The 14,952-nt window shown below is 44.1% G+C and overlaps 1 protein-coding gene across 6 annotated transcripts in view; it reads left to right on the forward strand.

Annotated features, from left to right (window-relative positions):
- Positions 1-14,952, forward strand: part of VLDLR (very low density lipoprotein receptor) — a 32,365-nt gene that overhangs the window by 5,536 nt on the left and 11,877 nt on the right. For 4 of the 6 annotated variants that reach the window (XM_067744260.1, XM_067744256.1, XM_067744258.1 and 1 more), the window contains exons 3-5: positions 7,453-7,572; positions 11,937-12,059; positions 13,449-13,571. In XM_067744260.1, the coding sequence (XP_067600361.1) occupies positions 7,453-7,572; positions 11,937-12,059; positions 13,449-13,571 (366 nt within the window). The remainder of the gene's footprint in view (positions 1-7,452; positions 7,573-11,936; positions 12,060-13,448; positions 13,572-14,952) is intronic. The other 2 variants (XM_067744259.1, XM_067744261.1) reach the window with 1 other exon arrangement.

Below are 14,952 nucleotides of genomic sequence, written 5' to 3' on the forward strand. Positions count from 1 at the left end.
CCTGAAATTTCTAACTTTACCAGTGAGCCCTGCGTGCCGGAACCGCTCTCCTCACGTGGAAACGAAGCTAACGGACCCACACTGACACACTCATTCTGATATATAAGTGCAGGAAAGTGCTGTGTTTTTAAATGATAAAGTTTCTGAAGATGAGGTGAAAGTACCCTCGTAGGCATTGAGAACTGTGGCCTTTGTAACCTAAGAGTCTTTCAAAGTATGCTAACTAGTGAAACAACTGCTCATACTTGGTTTCAAGTTCAGAAAACCTGGGAAGAATGCTTTGGGAAAAAAATCTGTAGTTCAGACCAACTTCATTAGTGAACTAACAAATCAACGGATGGCACTCGCTAGTGCCTAAAAAAATTTTAGACGTCAGGCACCCGGTCCCAACTTACAAAGACACATTCCAGGCCCTGCCATAGGGGATCTCCGCTTGTAGAGATGGAAACACGTAGGTGAGCACATCTCAGTATGTGACGGCTCTGTGACAGGCACAGGAGACAGTGAGAAAGCAGCCAGACCACACCTAATTGGTCAAGAAAGCAACTGAGGGGCTCGTTCAAGGATGACATTTGAACGGGTGGTAAGCAATAGGAAGAAGCCGGGGGAAATGGGTAGGAAACTAGACTCAATCCTAGAGCCCGTGAGAAGCCTGCAAGTGGTCCCATCCCTGGCACTCTGGGCCATTCTTGGCTGCCTGATTCACCGTGTTGATGTGGATAGAGAACACGGCAGCCTGGAGGCAGAGGAACAAGAGACAAGTTTAGATCCAGTGAGAGATGAGTGCTTGGACATGCCCAGGACTTGATGGCAAAATGTCAGAGGAGAAGAATCTAGGCTCACGGTTGGACTACTGACTTAGAGTAAGTGGTGGGTCAAAGATCAGGCACACGGGGATGGGAAGACAGATTTTAGAAGAACCTCTTTACCGTGTACACCTATTAAGATATCCAAGTAGATTTTACCTAATGGCACAAAGGTCGTCATCATAATCTCTGTTGTTCGATTGGCAGTTGTCACCTATGTCCATTCAGTGATGCACACGACTTATGGGGTGAGTACTATAGAGTCCAACCCTGAGAATGAAGTAGTCACCCGCATTGTGGGTAGAATCTTAGCCTCCTAACCTTCCCGCAGTGGTTTCAGAGTGCGGTCAGGGACCAGCTAGGTCAACAGCCTCCGGGAACTCAATAGAAATGCAAACTTGGGCCCCATGCTAGACCTACAAAGTCAGAATCTCTGGTGAGGGGGCAGCATTGTGTTTTAGTAAGTCCTTCAGGGGTTTCTGATACAAACTCGATCTTGAGAACCACTGACTTTTACCACCCACAAAACTAATAACTTCCCAAATATATCAGGAGGGCCTTATCTCTTTCTAGACAAGAAGACCAAGCATGATAGTCCTTCTAGGAAAAGACCTGCTAGGGATACTGAGGCAGCAGTTTTTAAAAATCAAAATGGGGACGGGAGGGTGGGCTCTATCTCAACAATAAGGCTGTGTTAGGACAGTGACATCCTGACAAGTGATAGTACCTAATTCCGGATTAATTTAAACTGACACTACTACCCACATCACAAGTCAGCAGAATATTCTGGAAGGAAGTGGTCCTGAGTCAGGTGCTCTAGTTGGTATGCGTGCTCAATCACATGGTATCTGGAGCCAGACTGCCTGAGTTCAAATTCTAGTTCTGCCCAAGGTGATCGTGGGCAAATACTGTCCTCCCTTCCCCAAACAGGTTCCCTGGTATGTAAAAGGGGAACAGTAGCGCTGACTGTGGAGGATTGAGAATTAAATCAATTAAGAAACTGAGTTCTTAGAACAGTGTTTGGCTAAGAATAAAAATTAAGTTATTTATCCATGATTCTCAAGATCATCTCAATCTGATGTAAATGGGAAAACTGACAATTGAACTGTAGGATTGAGTGAATCAGGATTAACCCAAGTATTTCACAGTTTTTAGTTGGCCCCCGACTGGTTCTCACAAGGCTTGAGAGGCTGTCTGTAAGGCCAGAATACAGCTCAGTCCCTCATCCTCAGTTCCTCTTACTAACCTTCTTCCCTTGTAGGAAAACTTCTTTGCTGACTTGAAAAGCTGCTTGTCCTAAAAGGAGTTTTAGCCTATGAATAGAAAGATTGGCGTTCAAGTGGCAAGCAGTAGGAATGAGCTGGACTAAAAATAAATGCCCTTGGCAGCCCCAGAAGTGCCAAAACAAATGGACTGAACAAAATTCCAGGAGATGATAACACCCGTACACTCAAGCAAATGGGAGGGCTGTGAAAGATGTGAACACTTGGCCTTGCTAGTCCCAGCAGTGTGGCAGCCGCAGCCCCTCTGTGCAGGCTGAAGTTCATGTCTGAGCCTGACACGCAGAAACATCTTACTGTGGGCATCCCTTCTGGAGCACTCCTGCAAAGGTGCCACTCGGAGCCCTACAGGGAACTTCGTAGCCCACTTGGAAGGCTTGGTATTTACCGTAAGGTCTATGCAGTTTTTTGTTTTTTTTTTAACCGAAGCTTACGTACTGTTCTTCCATGTTAACCATTGCAGGGACAATTAGACAACAACGGCAGGCTGACTTCTAAATGCATTAAAACCCCTGAGTTCCTTGGAGCCAGTGAACTGCCAACATGTCTGGGTAGCAACGTTAACTATTTAGGTAAGCAAGGCTCCTGGGACATGGGTGCCTTGAAGTAAGTTTGCAGAGTCTGATATCAACTGTGTAAGCGCAGAATTAGTGAGGAAATCTTCAACGCTTCTGGGCCTTCAGTCATTTGTTACAAGTGTAAACAGCCGTGCAGACGACTAGGTACAAGTGACTTCCAACCCCCTGGCCCAAAGGGGTAGGGGTATTCATCCTAAGTATTAGAGCTGAAAGGAAACCCAGATCTAGTCCAACCGTTTGATTTCTTAAAGTTATGGAACACTTTTCAAATCCTTACACAAAACTCCAATGTTGAAAAGAAATGCTGGTTGAAACAGAGGCGGAATACCCAGGTTCCCTGCTGTCGTAGCCCTTCCCCTGACTGCAGCCACCCCGATGCTGCCAAGGCATTCCTGTGAACCCCGTGACTTTGAGGAACCCGCTAAAAATCACATTGACTCCGACTTTTCACCCTTCTGAGCAGATAGACCCTGGGTTGTAGGATGCCGAGCGCTTCTACTTGTAATTTATTTTCTGAGGCATCATTGGCTTTAGCTTAGCCTAAGCATTGAAAGGACCCTGGGTGTCGATCATTTCAAGCTCACCCTGTTCTCTTTATGAAAGTATAATGCTGAACTTGAGACTTAACTGTCACGGATGGAAATAGACTACAGGCCCACAATCCTGTAATCCCCCAGAGCTTTGCAAACCGAAAGCTTAATTCATTTGGTGTTTTCGATTCTTTTGGAGCTCTGTACGGCAGCATTCCCAGGTAGGTACCACAGGTGTAAAGGGAGAATCTTCCTGAAACTTGGGCAGAAAACCCACCATGCTGCAGTCAGGTGGCTGAGCTCTCCCCGCTCTGCACGATACAGGGGATTAAACAGAACTAGGGAGTCCTTTCTACCCAGGAGCAATCTTTCAAAACAAGGTGCTTAGGAAACTTAAGAAACCGAGGCGCGGCCATAGAGCTTAGGGTCTTTCTTCTCTTCTCTTTAAAGAAAGAGCCCTTTATAAAGCCAGCTAGCTTTACCCACCCCCACTCCCACCACTCTCCTCTTTTAAAGAAGCAGGGATGGTTGGTTAGCAGCGTACTCCATTCTTAACGCCATTGTGCTCCTTTCTTAACGGAGAGCCGTGTGTGTCATGGTAAAACACAGCTTTATGACCATCGGGCAGAAGCTTGGGTGAAGTGGAAACGTCTGAGATAAGAGGTAGAAATTAAACTCCTTTTTGTCTTGAGTGTCTGTCCTGAGCCCGCTCAACAGCGACTCTTAAAGCAGCATTGCTGGGATGTTAACCCAGCATTTATGACCGTTGATTGCCTGTGTGTTCCAGTTACATTCAGAGAGCTTCCTTAAGGTGACAGTGGACTAAACACCAGCCTTAGGCTACTGTGCGCCCATAGTTAATCCCAGGCCAGCTTGAGTGTCTGTAAAATCTGTAGTTACAATCAAGGCTCGTTGTTAAAGAGATCTGCCAGGTACCTAACCCCAAGTGGAAAACCATCATCTGACGCCTACTTTTTTTTTTTTTCCTGACGCCTACTTTTAAGTCCCTGTGCAAGTCGGATTATATGGTTACCTTTCTGACAGCATAGATATCAACGTCGATGTTTTTGTCTCATTTTGACCAAACAACTAAAACCTTGGGTAACTAACACCTTTTAAAAAGGTATTCTAATTGCAACCTGACTTGTCTTTCCAAGTATATGTATATTTCTGTTCTCTGACTATCATAAATTGTTCTTTTTTTTACTTTCCAAGTAAAGTACTCTAAGTAGATTCTTACCACTCCCACAACAGTCAGAGGTCACAGGGATAAAGAACTACAGCCAGTGGGCCCTGGAACAGATAACCCCAGCATTGAGAATATTAAGACTATATCGAGACTCCAGTGATAAAAGGGGGAGGGTGAGAGGCAGCCAGGTACTTCATACTTGGTTTCGCGGTATAAAAACTAGCGTGCGATGCTTCCTGACAGCCTCTACCCTCTCCTTGTTCCCCCTTCTTATGCCCAGTAAAATATTTGTGGATTGAATGAATAGTATGAAATACAGGTAGGAAGAGGAGTTCCCTGGTGGCCTAGTGGTTAGGATTCCAGGCTTTCACTGCCGTGGCCCGGATTCAATCCCTGGTTGGGGAACATCCCTCAAGCCACGCAGCACGACCAAATAAATAAAAATGGTTAACATGGTAAACTTTAAAAAATGCCGGGGGGGGGGTGGGGTTGGCCACGCAGGATGGATTTCCTGGTGGTCCAATGGTTAGGACTCAGCACTCTCACTGCTGGAGCCTCGGTTCAGTCCCTGGTCGGGGAACTAAGATCCTGCAAGCCACGTGGTGTGGCCAAAAAACTAATAATAATTATAAAAAAAAATAAAATAAAAAATGAACTACAGATAGGAAGTGCCGTTGATTCATCCTGCTTTGTATCTGGGTCCCAGCTTAACTACACTCTTGTGGGCAGAGTGCTACATATAGTTCTTAGACGAGTACATTTAGTACCTAAGTAACCACACACCCATATGGTAAACTAGGACCAGATTTTAATCTCCCTGGGAATTAGCCACAAAGTATAGAATGTTCCCAGACAGTAGGGAGTAGCTGACAGTACGGATGCCAACTAGAGCATTGTGTACATGACACAAGAGTTCCAGTCTGTGCTTGTCACTGTAGCATCTGTTCTTATGCCCACATGCCACAGCTGCAGATGCTGAAAGGTACAGGAAGTCGCAAGGCTTTCTGCTGGGAAGACCTCCCTAAGGAATCTGCATGAACTACGTGGCTCCACTGTTTTTCTCGAATATTTGCAGTGTATTTGCTGTAAGCAACCACATCTTTGCCTTTTATCTCAAAGAAATTACGTCCTCCAGAAGGATAGACCTGCTAATGATTGGAAACACCTGAATATCAGCTGTCCCATTCCAGGCAAAAAAAAAAAAACTAAGTGCCCTACTTCCAAGTATTCATTCATGCCATTATGTGAATTATATTCATACACTGAGCATAGGAAAACTGAGTTTCAGAAAAATAGAATCCAGGTCTGTGGCTCCCACCTTGCTTTGCTTTTCTCACATCACTAAGTTAAAAACGATCTCCCTTTGGGTGTGGAGAAAATCGAACCCTCCTACACCGTTGGTGGGAATGTAACTTGGTACAGCCACTATGGAGAACAGTATGGCGATTCCTTAAAAAAAACTAAAAATAGAACTACCAATATGATCCAGCAATCCCACTCCTGGGCACATACCGGAGAAAACCATAATTCAAAAAGATACATGCACCCCAATGTTCACTGCAGCACTGTTTACAATAGCCAGGACATGGAAGCAACCTAAACGTCCATCGACAGAGGAATGGATAAAAAAGATGTGGTACATATATACAATGGAATATTATTCAGCCATAAAATGAATGAAATAACGCCATTTGCAGCGACTGGAATTCCCTTCGTACCCTCCCATTTTATGCGTCCTCATTCAAACACCCAAGTCAGAGCCAGCTTTGTGGTAACTTGTGCAATTGCTCAGGTTACCACACTCAGAAGAGCCCCGTGATGGTTAGATGCTCTGCTGTCTCTGCCTTGAATGAAATAAGGCCATTTGCAGCAACATGGATGGACCTAGAGATTATCATACTAAGTGAAGTAAGCCAGACAAATAGCATATGATACCGATTATATGTGGGATCTAAAAAAACTGATACAAACGAACTTATTTACAAAACAGAAACAGACTCACAGACTTCAAAAATAAACTTATGGTTACCAAAGGGGAAAGGTGCAGGGGGGGAGGGATCAATTAGGAGTTAGGGATTAACATATACACACTACTAGGTATAAAATAGATAATCAACAAGGACCTACTGTATAGCACAGGGAACTCTACTCAATATTCTATAATAACCTATGTGGGAAAAGAATCGGGAAAAGAATCTGAAAAAGAATGAAGATATATACATGTATAGCTGAATCACTTTGCTGTACACCTGAAACTAACACATTGTAACTCAACTATAATATAAAATAAAAATTAAATTTAAAAAATGATCTCCCTTCACCTCTTAACTGTACCTTCTTCGTGCTTTTTATCTTATCTTGGAGTCATTTTGTAAACATGTCTTTTTGCAATTAGACCTCCAATTCTGAGATGAGGAAGCATGTATTAAACCTCACGCCTTTTCTAAATATCCTTTACTTTGCTCGTAATAGAAGCATCATTGATGAGTAACGGTATAGAATGTGGACAAGAAATGCCATTAAAAGATCAGGATTTGGCTGCATGATTATAATGACACAAATGAGTTAAAGGAATGGGAGAAATGAGTCCACAGGTGAATCCCCTGCCCTGCCACCTGCAGTCTCTGGGCAATCTACGTTCCTTCTATCTTGGTCTGGCTCCCTTGACCCAAGATTACTATTCCAGCCACCATGCCTAGTTTTCAGGAACCAGAAAGGAATAAAATTAAGGAAACTGGATCCCCTGTGCCTTTGAGGATATTTCCCAGAAGTTGTATATACCATTTCTGCTTACATCCCACTAGCCGGAACTTAGTCCCATGGCTATGCCTCCTGCAAGAGAGGCTGGGGAATCTAGTCTTATCCAGATGGAGTGTGCCCAGCTAAGAACTCACTTACTGTCAGTCACTGCCCCAAGGCCCATCCAGCTCTGGCCCCTACAGTGTTATGGCCTCTGAGTCTGCAGCTGTCCCTCCAAGAGGACTCCTATCCATGGGTTTCAGGTAACGAGCACCTCTAACTTACGATCCTTGTGTCCCAGCTTAGCTGAGTGTTCCCTCCTGATTTTAGGAAGAAAAGCCAAATGTGAACCCTCCCAATTCCAGTGCACAAATGGCCGCTGTATTACGCTGCTGTGGAAATGCGATGGGGACGAAGACTGTGCTGATGGCAGTGACGAAAAGAACTGTGGTGAGTAAAGAGCTGGACGGTCTCACCTGCCACCTCACTAGGACGTACACATTGTATTGAAAGATGATGATATTATATCTTAGTGTCTACAAATGTATCGAGATTCTGAAAAATAGAATCCACTCCTAAGAACTGCTTTGAACTCGAGTCCAAAGATTCTATACTTCCTGGTCTGGAGGGATATGATTGATGTGAAGTTAGCGACTTGAGTATGGAATTTTGAAGATACAGTGGAGTTCCTTTCAAACGGTAGACGCGGTTGATCTTAGATCAGACAAAATTTTGGTATAGGAAGCTAGAGGAAGGAAGGGGAGGACCAGAAATAGAGACAGACAGAAGACTGCTTTGAACAGACTTTCTTTTTTTTTTTTTTTTTCTTTTGCGGTACGCAGGCCTCTCACTGTTGTGGCCTCTCCCGTTGCGCAGCACAGGCTCCAGACGCGCAGGCTCAGTGGCCATGGCTCACGGGCCCAGCCGCTCCGCGGCATGTGGGATCTTCCCGGACTGGAGCACGAACCCGCATCCCCTGCATTGGCAGGCGGACTCTCAACCACTGCGCCACCAGGGAAGCCCCAGACTTTCTTTTTTTAATTCTCAAATGGTTCCGATCCCCAAAAAGCAAGCCGTGGACGGTAAGAAATCCCCTGCAGTTTCAGGAATTAGTTAACTCCTGGTATAGAAACTATAAGCCAGCCCAGATCAAAGATCAGATAAGGATTCTTTTTTTAATTCCCTGTCTACAGAGATGCTGATTTTAAAGCACTAGGCAAGATGGAAGACATTCTCTCCCCCAAGAAAATAGGGATACGCCATCATACCCATTGATCAGCATCTATTAAAAGATCATTATGAGGGCTTCCCTGGTGGCGCAGTGGTTAAGAATCCGCCTGCCAATGCAGGGGACACGGGTTCGAGCCCTGGTCCGGGAAGATCCCACGTGCCACGGAGCAACTAAGCCCGTGCGCCACAACTACTGAGGCTGCGCTCCAGAGCCCGCGAGCCACAACTACTGAAGCCTGAGCGCCTAGAGCCCGTGGTCCACAACGAGAGAAGCCACCGCAATGAGAAGCCCACGCACCACCACGAAGAGTAGCTCCCGCTCACCGCAACTAGAGAAAGCCCGCACGCAGCAACAAAGACCCAACACAGCCAAAAATAAATAAATAAATTTATAAAAAAAAAAAGATCATTATGAGAAATGCCTGTCTTTGCAACCTATATAACCTCTCATTAAGCCAGGACAGCTGAGAACTACATGTCAAGATGGCATTTAGGTACCTTGAATACATGCTGAAGTTTGCTTTATGATCCCTTTGTTCTGTGTTGTAAAACTCTTGAAATAAGCTTGTTCATGAATGTCGGTGATAACATTGCCATTTACCTTTTAAAAGACGTTACATGATAAGGTAGATAGCTAGTGGGAAGCAGCCGCATAGCACAGGGAGATCAGCTCGGTGCTTTGTGACCGCCTGGAGGGGTGGGATAGGGAGGGTGGGAGGGAGGGAGACGCAAGAGGGAAGAGATATGGGAACATATGTATATATATATAACTGATTCCTTTTGTTGTAAAGCAGAAACTAACACACCATTGTAAAGCAATTATACTCCAATAAAGATGTAAAAAAAATCAAAAAAATAAATAAAAGACGTTACATAAAGATGTCCACTATACAAACTAAAAATCCAGAAGAAAAATAGAAGCTAAATGTAGATTTTACCAACTGCCATCTTGTTATGCCCTTACCTACTTCATGCATCATTACTAAACTGCTATAGTATAAACATACTGGCAGACAGTCCTGTGCTTGAGCTCTCAGAGCAGCATCATGGATGTCTGCATGCCAATATGTAAATTAGCAGCTCATTTGGAAGCAGAGTAAACCCATGCTGCAATATCAGAAGAAGCTTATCTCCAGTCTCAGGACCAAGAATAGTTCTCCAATGTGACACATTTATATCATTTGCATCCTAACACTAAGATTTTAATCTATTCTACGAGATACTGAGTTCCATGCTCTTTCTGGGTTACCGGGGTGATATAATTCTCTCACTAATTTTCTCACTAAAGGACCTCACTCTTGTCCCACTGTTCTCTTGGTGTAAGTAGCCCTTCTTCTTCTGTGCTAAACTATATTTGGCAAAACCCATTTGTTTTTGTTTTTTTTTTAAGAGAGTAATTATTCTCTCCATGGTGTGAAGTCTTACTTTACCATTTGACTACCTCAGTAGAAACTAACCTGAGTCATTGTAGGGGTCATCGCTGGCTTTTCCTAAAATAGTCTCTGCATAAATCGATTCTAGCCACGTAACAGGAAAGTTTGGAAGCGGTAAGGAGGTAGATGTACCTATAATCAAGATCATGCAAAGTGGGAAAAAGTAAATATATTCTTGGCCAGAATTTGTCTCTGCCTCTCAGATATGAAGGTAGAGAAGGAAAGTGGGAGCTTTGCTTGGGTAAGCTCTGAATGCTTATTTTGAGATGTTCCTCCATGAAGGGAAAAGCTACACAATTACTTAAAACTTCCAAAGCCAATTCCTGTTTTTCCTGCCCAACCTCTTGATGTTGAACTTGGTTACAGTTTCAGCAGGGCCTTTTCTTTCGAGCATGTCAACTAGCATATTTAGTCAACTTCAGCTTGGATTCTGCAAGCCATGTTCCATCAGTCCTAGTAACTCACTCTTCTACAAGTGTTAGGCTGAACTGATACATCAGTAACTCGGATACCCCAAGAGTGGAACTGGTAGTTCTCTTCCCTGGTGGCACATCTAAATTTCTATCCATCTCTCAAGGCCCAGTTCAAACAGCCTATCTTTACCCTCCCAGTCTGTGCTCAGAATGGAGAGAGAGGAACCCTAGCAATCTATCTGACCCTGTGTATCTTGTTCACTTTGTAGTATAACCAGTCTCTTCTATCCCTGTAACATCTTATACTTCTTAAATTCATGAGGTCTCTTTACAACCATTCCGTACTCTCTCTTTTGCAACTTCTGAAGAGTATCACAGGGTGAATTACAATAACTGACTCTGAGACCCTCTGGCACCTTCCTACATGCTCAGGAGAAGATGGGCCTTGGATATCACTTAAACTGTTAACACTGGCGTTTGAGTATTTCGGTGATCTTAGAAGCAGTTATGAATCTAAAAAGTAATATGGCCTTTCATGTTCCCTTGGCTACACAATTTTAGGAGGTAAATAATCCTTTTCAGATCATCATAATTGATCATCCCATCTTGAGTTCTAGAAATTGACTATCATCACTGTCTCCCCATTAACAATATCTGAGGCTAACCCAGAGCGGCTGAACTCTGAGTGCTGTACCTGGCTTAAACCCCTGACCTGAGGTGGTCCCTTTCATCTTTTCAGCAAATGGTTGGCTTTTAGCTGATTTCCCATTACAGAATATTCGTTAGAGAAGAATGTTTTAAACTGGAAATTCAAGTAGAAAGTATAGGCACACGGGCAAAGAAGAATATAATCTGAGGATGACCCTAGAATACCCGACGTGGCTCCTTGTCAGGCCCCTTCTTACTCCCTCACTTCCTCACAGGTAGGATGACCAAGCTGCCTGCTTTGCTTAGCACCGTTCTGGTCAACGCTTATCTTCCTGGGAAAATTAACACTGTCCCCCTTCTACTGAGATTGTGTCAATTTGGACAACAGATCGCATGGTCTCCCTAATTGAGGAGAAAAGGCTGCCCTAGTAAGCACTAGTAGCAGAACTGATACCTTGTCTTAGGCAATTTAAGTCTAGTAGTCAGTTACGGGTGCTGGCAGCTTCCACGGCAGGCTCAGTGACTTTTAGCTGGTGGATGTGAGCCCACCCTTCGGATGCTAAATACAACCTCTCTTATACTCAGGTTTGCGCTTTCTCTATTTCTTACCCAGTGGGTTCCTCTGCCCCAATAGACCTGTAAGGGTGACAGTATTCAGTACTGGAGCTGGGTCTTCTGCCTCTGCACTAAACCCATGTGTTGTTACAAGATGCCGCTAGAACAGTTATACTATGATCCAGTCGTTTGACTGTTAAACTTGAATGACTTGGAAGAAATGCGTGAAAAGAACAAAATTATTCCTTAATCTCAACGTTAGCAAGCAGGCAAGAAGTTCATTATAAGGGATCCCTTCACCTCAGCGTCCTCTAAGTCTCTCAAATGATCACCTTCCTCCTCTGAGGAAAAAGAGGAAAGAAAAAAAAAAAAAAGATTTTTCTAAGATTCTCCGGGATATTGGCAGTTGAGTGCTAACTGACTCAGATTTATTTTTTAGAGTAAAACACATCCAAATGCAGTTGTACCCCCAGTGGGAATGTAGGGCTCTTGGGTGAGTGACTTCAACTTTAACCCTGCAAATCAACTTTCGTAGTGAAGAAGACGTGTGCCGAGTCTGACTTTGTGTGCAACAACGGCCAGTGTGTTCCCAGCCGATGGCAGTGTGACGGGGACCCCGACTGCGAAGATGGTTCTGATGAAAGCCCAGAGCAGTGCCGTGAGTGTGACTTGCTTTGGACTTGAACTTTTCCAGGCTGTTCCGTGTCTCATAGCTCTAAGTATTGTATAATCTAAAACTTGATTAGTTTTCCTTGGCCTCCCTTAAAGTTAGGCCAGTTGACTCCGAGGTCAGTCAAATCATTAACAGCCAATCTTTAAAAACATAAAGAATGCTCTTCCTAGTCTAACAAGACTGACGTTCTCTTGGGTAGCTTCGCTATTGAACATTTAAGACTGAAGCCAGAAGATTCAAGAACTCCTTGACTAGGTGCATAGATTTCAAATGTTTGATGATAATGACTCTGAGTGGATGGTACTCTGGTCCTGGAAGCTAAGTCAAGATGTGAGGGTCCCCCCGTGGGCCACGTGTAAGCTTTTAGGTGCACAGCTTCTCATGTTGTGAAAAAAATATCTGTTACCGAAGGGGTAAGGTGACTAGAAATAGGATGATAGAGCCATTCTTAAGAAACATGTAACGTAAAGTTATTAAAGTAGGGAGCTTACAGCTTGTTCTGAAATAAGAGAAACTTCATAGGTGTGCAAATACGTGTGTATCCTCAAGCTGATATTCAGGAAAAAGTCTGTGAGATCATAGAGGAAGATGATTTGGGACAGTTAAATTAGAATCATTTGCATGTCCTGGTGAAGAAAGTCTCGGTGTTCCTTTTAAGGCAGTAGAGGCCTGTTAAAGCACTAAAAGTGGAAGTCTAACATGAACAAAGTTTAGGTCTGGAATCAAGCAGAAAGGAAGGGATGTGTGTTAATTTCAGTTTTTCCAGGCAAGAAGTAAAGGAAGTTATATGAGCATTGGTCAAGGGAGGTGAGTTACCATAGGTGAAGACAGGTTCCATGAAGATTCAGCCCAAGTTTTAGTGGGGGATGACCCCATAAAGTCAAGAATTAGGGGGTGTCCCTACTTTGCAAGATGTCAGTGGAAAAGAGGTTGTGAAGGAGGTCTGTGAAGGAATCCAGGCAAAGGAAGACTTCATAGGTGATAGAGCATCTGGCTTTTAATGAAGTTGGGATTAGGTTGCCAGTATCTGGGTCTGTCACTTGATACGCAGCAGATAAATAATGGTCAAGGAGCAGGCCAGCCAATGAACGTAACCACGCCAAGTAAAACAAAAGCCAGGACTGCGCACACCGCGGAACCTTGACGGAGTAGCACGGTCAAGGCTCTCCGGTGGACTGCCAGGTAGCCTAGGTTGGCATGGCTTCCGAGACATGGAGTTGTCGAAGGATCTGCCCAGGCTTCAGCTAGTAAGTCGAATTTCACCCGTGTGCCCGGCCACTGAGTTACAGATGTCACCACTTCCAGGCAGCACAGGAGCAGCAGCTTTGCACTCATGAGTTTGGAGGCTCTTTTGAGACTGTATATCATCAACAGATATGAGAACATGCCGCATAAGTGAAATCAGCTGTGGTGCCCGTTCCACTCAGTGTATCCCAGTGTCCTGGAGATGTGATGGTGAAAATGATTGTGACAGTGGAGAAGATGAAGAAAACTGTGGTAAGAAGATCAGTGTTGAGTGGCTTATCCCAAAGACCCTTTTGCTCAAAGAAGGGTGGGCATGAAGGTGCAGTTGACTTGCCTTTTAATGACCTCACTCTCTGCTCTACTACTTGTCCTTCTTAAGTGCCCTCAAACTCTGAGAGAAGTTCGCATGGTGACTGACCATTGCTTGCTTGGGTGTTTCTTCTAGGCAAATAGAAATAAGAAGGTAAGTCATCCGAGGCACTTCCATGTAGAAGTAGCTCAGTGAAGCCGCAATTCTGTGGACTCTTGTCTCAGCCAGGACAGTAACTCGTGGGCCTTCCTCACTTGGGCTCAATCAAGCTAGAAAGGGACTAGGGCCAGCGAACACATCCCTAGGTCGAAAATTGGATCTGCTTAGTGGAATAAACTACTGGAGTCTCACCCAAGCATTTCTCAGTCCCCAAACTAGTTTTTCTTTTAACCTTTCCAAAAGCTAAACTGGCACAGAAGTAGGAATTAACATCTTGCTGGCAGATACCCAAAGATAACTCTACCCAACCGGTGGTACCTTTGTCTCCTATCACACAGTTCCTGCCTGTAAAAGTGAACTCTGTTTCCTAGGCTTTCATGTTTCTGCTCTTGGAAAATATGTAATAAAATGCTCAATGTTAAAGGTGAGGCCCTGGGAAAATCTCTAGGTTAAACAAACATTGCGTTGAATGTTCTTTCAAGCTACCGCCCTTTTTATAGGGCCTCCTGAGACTGACAAGCACAGGCCTCTTGATGCAGTAAGTGTACAATGAGCTGAGGGTACTTGTAGCTGAAACACCAGTCTTGCGCGTAGAAGTCACCTCCTGAGGTCATTACCACTGCACCTAGTCCAATGAGTTTTGGCATTTAATCCTAGAACTGAGCTTTATGGATTGGTAAGCTGTGGCGCTGCCACACGTTTCCCTCTGAAATCCAGACTTTGCTTCCCAAGAGAGTCGTGGTCTCCACCCCAATCACCACCAATTATTGACCTTAATTAATTTGGCAGGAATTTGAGTCAAAGTACAAACTGGCTAGTCTGACTAGCTTATCGTTATTATTGCACCTGGCTGCTAGATTGCGGTTCTAGCCCCAGAAGTGACTTTCTAAAACTTGAAAGTATTGAAGACCTGTTATTCCTGATCCTGGTTGGAAAGACCAGAAGAGAAGGAACCGTGTATGGTGTTATAATACATGGGGGCTACTTTTTGGTGATGGTGTCATAATGCTTATTATGAGTGAATGTTTGCTTATGTACCTGATGCATGATAATCTCATCTCATGATATGTGGCCTGGCCTGATGAGCAGTATATCCATTTAAAGATAACTCATGTCTGCCTTCCCCAATGAAGTCTCTTGTGACAGTTTAAGTTATTGATCACT

Source organism: Pseudorca crassidens, chromosome 7 (assembly GCF_039906515.1).
Source record: "Pseudorca crassidens isolate mPseCra1 chromosome 7, mPseCra1.hap1, whole genome shotgun sequence".
NCBI classification, from domain to species: Eukaryota; Metazoa; Chordata; class Mammalia; order Artiodactyla; family Delphinidae; genus Pseudorca; species Pseudorca crassidens.